General features: G+C 36.3%; 2 protein-coding genes across 3 annotated transcripts; both read right to left on the bottom strand.

The window, feature by feature from the left end:
* Positions 1–2,693: 2,693 nt before the first annotated feature.
* Positions 2,694–3,155, bottom strand: LOC148914896 (EPIDERMAL PATTERNING FACTOR-like protein 8). The gene is made up of 2 exons (XM_089043330.1): positions 2,982–3,155; positions 2,694–2,936 (listed from the first exon to the last, which is right to left on the bottom strand). Exons 1-2 carry the CDS (start codon positions 3,153–3,155, stop codon positions 2,817–2,819), a joined length of 294 nt encoding a protein of 97 aa, XP_088899456.1. The 3' UTR covers positions 2,694–2,816.
* Positions 3,156–4,824: 1,669 nt separating this feature from the next.
* On the bottom strand, positions 4,825–8,001 carry LOC103343152 (gamma-tubulin complex component 2-like). Of its 2 annotated transcripts, XM_089042287.1 has the most exons (7): positions 7,861–8,001; positions 7,337–7,462; positions 7,132–7,241; positions 6,422–6,484; positions 6,178–6,252; positions 5,363–5,562; positions 4,825–5,268 (listed from the first exon to the last, which is right to left on the bottom strand). In XM_089042287.1, the coding sequence occupies exons 4-7, from the start codon at positions 6,458–6,460 to the stop codon at positions 5,142–5,144; spliced, it is 441 nt and encodes a 146-aa protein (XP_088898413.1). In that variant the 5' UTR covers positions 6,461–6,484; positions 7,132–7,241; positions 7,337–7,462; positions 7,861–8,001; the 3' UTR covers positions 4,825–5,141. The 2 variants fall into 2 exon arrangements, with proteins under 2 accessions (XP_088898413.1, XP_016652452.2); XM_016796966.2 differs by lacking the exons at positions 7,132–7,241; positions 7,337–7,462; positions 7,861–8,001 and having other exon boundaries at positions 6,422–6,873.
* Positions 8,002–8,576: the final 575 nt, after the last annotated feature.

Here is an 8,576-nt window from a genome sequence, read left to right on the forward strand (position 1 = left end):
TTGATCTTTGAATAAAGTTAATTAATCTCAGCCATTTGTCTAATTAAATTTTGTGTGCTTGTGCATCTGAATGACGTTAAACGATTGCCTCGGATTTAATTAATCCTAAACTTTTCTTTTGGTACAGAATTAATCGTGACCATGTTTTAATTTCATAATCTTAATTTATATGCATAGATGAATCGTAGGGATTTTTAGTTAACTTATAAATTATATTTTTATTAAGGGTTCATAAGAGATTAACTACTCATGCATATATAACATCATCCACATTCTATATATAAACGTAGGGGTGACATTTTAAACTGAAAAACCGCAAAAACCAACCGACAATTTACTGCAATAAAACCGCAATCGCGGTAAACCGAACCGCATTTGCGGTATTAAGAACCGAACCGCTTTGCGGTTGCGGTTGCGATATTTGATTTTCAAAACTTGCGGTTACCGCAAACCGCAAAGTATAGCCGCACGGATGATGAGGTTGAATTATACAAGGAAATGGAACATATGACAACTTGTAAGTAATTAGTTTATTTATGCTAATGTTATTTATACTTCTTCTTATAATAAAATGTACTAAACTATGTTGTTTTATTTGTAGATAACATTGGTGCTCAAACAACACAACGGGGTTCTTCAAATCCACTCACCACCAACACTTGAGTTTGTAACATTGGTGCATTGCATTTTCCTTTTAGTTTGTAACTTTAATTAACTTTGAATTGAATTTTTCTTTTTGGTTGTAACTTTAATTCATTTTGCTTTGCATTTTCCTTTTGGTTTATAACTTTAAAGGATTTGAAATTGGAATGCTTGAGAAGTTTAACTTTAATTGGAATGCTTGGAATTGTAACTTTAATTTTCTTAGGTTGTGAATGCTTGAGAAGTTGAGGAAATTGTGAATTTATATATGTTTGAGAAATTGAGGTTGTGTATTTATTTATTTAGATTGTGAATTTATGTTTTTGTGAATGCTTGACAACTTGCGGTTTCAAAAATCACCAAACCGCAAATAGTCGGTCGGTTTGCGGTTTGAGTAAAAATTCGCGGTTACCGAACCGCAACCACCCCTAATAAACGAACCCTAAAAAATTATGAACTTTCCAGGGCAAAATAATAGAAGTTTAATGTATACCAGTCCTTAGCATTTCACCTAGAGAAATCTGCTACTTTTGCCAACAAGGGCGGAACCACAATAAGGGCTACAGTGGGCTATAGCATAGTGTGGTTTTTTAAGAATAAAAATATAAACCCTATATATTTGACTTATTTTCAACGTTAAATGTCATTGTCATTGTACTTTTATTTATTTTTATATTACTTCATTTTTATAGTACCCTCCATTTGAATTCAAATAAAAATACTAGAAAATTAAATTCCCACCAAATCAAAATACGAAAAATTAGTTTTAGTGCAAAATACGATTTAGACTAAAAATGATGGCTCATTAACTTAATATATACTTCATACTAAAATCCCATAAAATCAAGTTTTTTTATTCGATGTGTGAGGAATAAAAGCCGTTAAAAATTATCTTGAGAAAATGATTACTCCGAAAACCCATTTTTCATACTTAGTCAATATTTTTACATAAAACAACTTTTCATGTATAATATGAATGCATGAAGAAATCTAAGGTCAATCTAGATAAAAAGCCTTAGATGTTCAATCCACTATGGTGTTAAATCCTATTTGGTTTATGTTAAAATTTATTGAAAATTATTCTATGGAGTTATGAACAAGCTTGATTTATATGATTTAATTTACTTTTATTTCTAAAAGGACTATAGAAATTGTAAGTATAAAAAAAAAAAAATTAAATTTTAAGCTAATAACTTTAGCTAGCCCATCCGTTGAAAAATTTCTGATTCCGCCCTTGGTCACCACCCAACCTCAGCCAGCCACTACCTCCCTGGACCCCAACCACCAATCGAGCCACCCAAGCCTGCCCCATCCCCAAACAACCAAATCGCTTAAGAACCAAACCAAACTCAACAACTTGACTTCACACCAAACCGTTGCCGTCGGCGAACAAACCGAAGAGAAAACAAACCTAGACTTCATAGCAAACCAGATTAACCCCTCTCCCAACTTGGATCCAGCCACTTCTCAACAAACCAGATTAACCCCTTCCCCACCGCCGACCTGACCTCTCCCCATGACAAAACCATTTGACATGTAACCCAATTCCAAAGATCTGATTATTTTATTTTTTATTTTGTTTGTAAGCTACTCAAACACCAAGCAAGATCTCACCCCCAGCCTATGATTTTGATGAAAGGGATGTCATAGACCCAAGGAACTTTGGCTCTTCCAACTCCAGTAGCCTATGCTTTTGGTTAGAGAAATATGACTAGACCCAAAAAGTTTGGTGGTTCAGGGCGATTTGGTTGGTTGGGGATGGGGCGGGCTTGGGTAGCTGTAGTGGTGGTGGTTGGGTTATATGGAGGCGGTGGCTGGCTGGGGTTGGGTGCAGACTGTTGGTTTGTGTAGGTTTGAGAGGAGAAGGGAAGGGAGAGGTTTCATTTTTATTTCAAAACTATTTTTATACAAATTTATATTTGTATTGTTTAATTTTAAAAGGAATGAAATTTGTAATAATTTGTGGACTGAATTGCCCCTCCATAAGTAACAAAGTTAAAAAATTGATAGAAATTGAGTATTGTCCTTGAATTACTTCAAATTGAAACCACTTGGACAAAATTGTCCTTGAATTACTTCGGATCTCTCTTTTCCTAATATTACTTGTATAGAAAAAAAAACAAAAACAATACAAAACATAACCATCAGTGTTAGACTAAGCTAAAACAAAATATTCAAGGTTCGAACAACTTGTTCCTACATTTGCATTTCCATGAGAGGAGATAATAGCCCTCATCTCCCTGATTTGTATTTGTTGCCTTGAGATTATTATTCTTATCAGGTGGAGAAACAACCTGAGTGGGCGTGCAAGGTATGTAACCCACGCACTGTTAACACACCGGAGGCTTTGAACCCATGACCATCTTCATCTGCTTTTCTAACTGCTGATGATCTCCATCTCTTACTGCCATTGAATTAGCTTCTGAAACGGAAGAAAAGAGTGTGAGAGAAAAGACGATCACAATGATAGCAATCGTTAGCCCGTTCGGATATTTTCTTGAGGAAGAAGCCATCATGTGTCTTGTCTTGGAGTTGAAAAGAACGGAACAAGAGATGAGAAGCTACGCTATGGCGTCCAATATGATGGGGCAATAGAACAGGTTGATATTTCGTCACACAATGTGCCCTATATATACTAGATTCCTAGAATTTCAAGGAAATCTAAATCCCTTTAATAACTGGGAAATAAGAAGAAAAGGAACAAATTTCATTCTTGACTTCACCAGTGTTTACCTACTTACACATAAGAATCATTTAATACATGAATCCTACTTCAAAATTTATAATCTAATACAAGTAGGGGTAGCTCCTCTGATCCTCATTATTTGTTTATCATGTTCTCTTTTTTGTTTATTCCTATCAAGATGAATTACTTTTCCGATTAACTTTAGATCTACCGTACAAGATTACTCACTAGTAGGATTATGTTTACCATCTCCTTTTTTTTTTGGGGTCGCAATAGGTTTCGAAGCTTTTTGTTTTTTGGCAGCTAAGAGCATCCACAATGATGCTCTCTATTTCTTAGCTAAAATTTGGCTAAGAATATAAGAAAGTTATTTTAGGAACTCTCTAAAAAATTTCAACTCCAATCATACTCCCTAATTTGAAGAGTCATAAATGCTATAACTCTTTTTTGATTGGTCCATCTCTATTAAAAAATAAAATAAAAAATGGTTAGTATTAAATAAAGGTTTGAAATACTCATTAAATAAAGCAAGATTAAATTATAGGGAGCAACTAGAGTCCTTTCTCTCTCCAGATTTAGAAGCTCCTAGAGGACTCCTTATTTTAGGAGGTGGATAGGGAGCGTAGTTGGAGTGCATTTTATCATTCCTCCCTAAAATTTGTCTAAGGAGGTGGTTTAGGGAGCCCATTGTGGATGCTCTAACTGTCAGTATGTCTGACTTTATAGGTTTCTTTCGGTTTGAATTACTGAAGTTACAAGTTTTTTTGTTTTTGTTTTTTCTTCATCTTTTTCTGCATGAATATTGACTTTTCCAACAGAACAGCTATGACCCCAACAGGCTAAGAAACAAAAAAAACCACCGAAAGAAACAAGCTAAGACCACGAACTACCATCGCTATAATCGCTACAATTTCGGGGAGGACAAGGCAAACCGTCTCGGGATAGAATGAAAATCAGGGAGGTTGGAGGTTGAATGACCCAAGCCTCAGCGCACAACCCCCCTCCTTTTAACACTCGAAGCTACCCAATCTGCAGCTTGGTTTGCTTCCCTAGGGACCCATGACCATCGGAGGTAGGAGAAAGAAGTCTTTAGAACTCTGATTTCACAGTGGATAGGAAATAAAGACCACTTCGAGCATGACAAGTCCTCCTTAACAGTCGATAAGCATGCTTTCGAATCCACTTCAACAATGATATTCCTTAAGCCACGGGCCTTAGCCAACCTCAACCCATCAAGAAATACAACACAACTACTTCCCCCAACGCTTCCAACTCTCTCTCACATGAGCTGAGAACAGAGGTGGGTCCAACATATGGGAGAGAGAGAATTGGACTTTAAAGCCATGCCGCTTGTGTTCCTCATCCCATTTGTGGCAGCAAATTTTGTTACTGCTTTCCCAAATATTTCGCGTTTGTAATGGTTCTATTCTTTAATATTCATGAATTGTTCTTCACTTGTCGCGACAAGTTTCTGTGACCCTTGTTTACCAAACAAGTTGATACTTCAACTGATGATACAGATGATGAAATTAAAATTCAGGGGATTACATTGTATATCATGGTTAATCTTTGCCAGAAATTAACAATGAATCCAAACACCCACCGGTCACCCCCAAAACAAAAGTCAACAGAACAAAAAAAAAAAAAAGACAGAATTTCCCCAGTACACAGCACCAACTCAAAATTCTCTAACAAGTACCTAAATTTTAGACATTCTTGGCATGCTACGAAACACAAGCCTAGCACAACAGCAGGAAAACATTTTCACAAACCGTGACCTCTTGAAACCAAGTAACAGAAAAGAAGCCAGAATTCATTGTTCGTTTCCAATGCCTAAGATGCACTTCGAAAGATGAGTCAAATATGGTTCTGCTTTGGAGCTACTGTTCAATATTGGTCCCAGGCTCTGAAGCTCTGCATTGAACTCCCTCTCGAATTTGCTGTAATATAAATGAGTCAGAGAGAGAGAGAGCGAGATAGAGGTGTATTTGTGTGTGTAATTATGTACGTACTCCATAGCCATTTCAAACTTACAGAATAGAATCAGCAACAGTTTTATTGCTGGAGCTTAATTTTAATGGCTGATATGGGCGCCGTGATTTCGATTGCCTTGGTTTTTCTGACACAAGTAAACCATCAGACTCGACAAGGCTGGGAACATCAATAGAAGATGATATCAACCACTGAGTTGCAGCTGCATATTGTAGGCAAAGTGATTTCAGCCTCTCCACCTTCTGCATTCAGAGAACTCACTATTGAGGAAAATCACAAAGTCTACCCAAGAACTCCAGAACTTATGTTCTGAACATATGATCCCAAAGAGATATGATCCCATTTCAACATGTCCTGATCCACTGTTCCATAATAAATGCAACTTAGACGTATATTAAGTTCATTGTTATTCTCTATGTAGCATAATCAATTTATAGGTCTCATGACGAGCGTCTTTACTAGCATGTTAAAGTGTATTAATTGAAAGGAAATTTATTGAAGAATGTGAAAGTTAATACTGAAAGAATTTAAGTTCTCATGCATGTGTGAGAGACGTGATTTGATTTGGAGCGAGTCCAAGATCTATAATGCTGAATTTAAGTTCTCAAACATGGAGGCTATCATCATCCTCACAGAAACATTCTACACTAGCATATCTCCCTGGCCTCAAGCATACCTAGTATGTTGCACATCCTTCCATTTTCCCTTATTAAAGTTTTTCTCTCTTTCAAATGGAAGAGATCTTCTCTCCAACCTCTTCTATATTTATTACATCCCTCTATTTCTAGTTACCTCTTCTACTATATATCCCTTTATGTCTAGTTATGTATGTATGCTTGGATGTAGTAAGAACAAACCTTGAGAAATTCAGGCAAAAGAAGCAAGCATCCCCTCAAACACTTGTCAAGGAAAAATTCATGGTGTTGGATAACCTGTATCACGAAGAGCCTTGAAAGTCAAACATGAGGTACTTCTACATAAAATAAATACTGCTGCCTCTATCAGAATGTCCAACAAGTGGCATTCTTCTTTTCAGCCAAACATTTCTTTTTTTCTTTGTTTCAAATGAAGACGAGAATTTCTATAAGAGGAAGACCATACCTCATCTATGCTCTTTGCAGTTTGAAGTCTATTATGCATCACTTGCCAATTAGGCTCAATAACCTGTAAACAAGTTCTGTTGTCAATAAACATAAGGCCAGTTATTTTTTCAACATTGCTAGGAAAATATATTTCAGGAATGTAGAACTCGAATTGGATTTCTTAAGGTCGGACAGTATTTTATTATGTTTCCCTTGTGGTCAACAGGACAGAATGAACCCCAGCCCCGTCAGACCTAGCCAGTTATCTCTAAAGAACCTTGAAAGGTCGGACATAACTTTGTAGATGTACATTATTTCTCAAGTACAAGCTAACATTACATAGAGTGATTTGCAATGGGAGGTATGCAACAAGGATCATACATCAAAAAATAAAAATAAAAATAGTACACAATGCATATCTAAGCCTGCACCACACAAGGGTGTTTAGGTGTCAAATGCAAGCATTCCCAGCATAAGATTCAACCATTCCCAGAAAAATTTCAGTATTTGGAAGTGTCCGATGGAATGTACCATGCTCTGTTGTATCGACAACGGCCAAATAAAGAGAAAGGAAGTAAACCAATAAAAACCAAAACCAAGGGAGAAAAGAAAAAAGAACTAAAGGAGAAAAAGTACTTAAATATAGGAAAAAGCAAGCACATCACAAACTACAACTATAGCATGGCAAAAGCATCAGGTGAAAAAGAAATTTGGTAAGGTAAAACCTGCCTCAAATGTTAGATAGTGTAGAGAAGGCTATTAATAAATTTCAGCATGCTACGACAGAGCAGAGATGATCTGGAGATAGCAGTTCCACGCATGTTGAGGGCACAAACTCCCTGCAAATATATATTCCCATTTAATTAAACAGGGAAATGAGGCTATCTGGCCTGGCTAGATGAAAAAACAAAACAGAAACAAGTCAAGCCCATACTTGATGTGCTTGCCATGCCCCACAAAGTTGGGGATCCACGTGCTTACAGTGGAAAAGAAAGCGGAAAATCAACTGGTACATTGTTAAGGAATGTTTAGAGATAAGAATAGACAATGGCCACCGAATCTGAAAAAGAACCAAATAGTCAGCAAATCAAAGAAAGATGGTTTGATCATGATGCAGGATGAGATCGAAATGGCATCATATGAAAATTCTCACGAGCTAGATCCATTTAAGAAAATTCAAACCAAGAACATTCTCCAAATATGCATCTTGTTAAGTAATTTATACTATCTTTTTACTGCAGTAGTTGAGAGAAAGAGTCTAATTGAATCCCTACAAATACAGAACAGGGGAGGGAGGAGGGAGAAGGATTTGGATGATGAAGTCTTCGGTATAAATTATGCTATTTTGTGTTTTTATTTTTTGGGTGCAGGTGCTATTTTGGGTAAACACGTCAATCGTGTAGTCTGAACAAAGAAAATGAAAACAGTACTGAGGAAATCACAGTTTTTCTAACAAACCTTATAATTCAAAGAAAATGTCTCAAGTCCTGTTATGCTCACTGGCTCCTCTAGATCATTATCATCAGGAACATTCCTGCTCCTTTCACCATCGGTAAGTGTCCCCAGTTTTTTAAGCAAAGAAGATTCCTGAAGAAAAACTGTGAAACTATTTAATTGATGCAAAATCAATTCAGAAAATTTTCATATGCAAGAAAAAGGAGAGAGTTGCTTACCACGCAACATGTTAAGTCCTCATGGCAAGGATCTGTTGCAGCTGCTGTGGTACGCAAAGCAAGGTCTAGAAGAGACTATTTAGCAAAACAAAAGCTTAAACATCTCAGTTATTTCGAACTGTGAAAACATAGAGAAGTATTTGCCTGTAAGGGACTATGAAGAGTGAAGACCTGCAGCTTCTCCACAGAAATCTCATCAAGCTTTTTCGAAGCTCATCTCGAGCAATATCCATGAAATGAACTAAGAAATCACCCTGTACAGACTCCATCAGCTACTTGATTTTGAATAACACTATTTTTTTTTATATAAAAAATTGAACAAAAAGAAAAAGAAACAAGCTTTTTCCATGCATTATGTGATTGATCATTTCTTAACCAGATCCAAAAAAATGGTACAAATATTTAACCATCAGCATGCCCTTCGTGCATCCTAACCAAGATTTTGCAAAAGATTTTTCTTTTTATATGCCACAAAAAGGGAAGTTATTATTCTGGCAGAGA

Source organism: Prunus mume, linkage group LG8 (genome assembly GCF_029339155.1).
Source record: "Prunus mume cultivar Tortuosa linkage group LG8, ASM2933915v1, whole genome shotgun sequence".
Lineage (NCBI taxonomy): Eukaryota > Viridiplantae > Streptophyta > Magnoliopsida > Rosales > Rosaceae > Prunus > Prunus mume.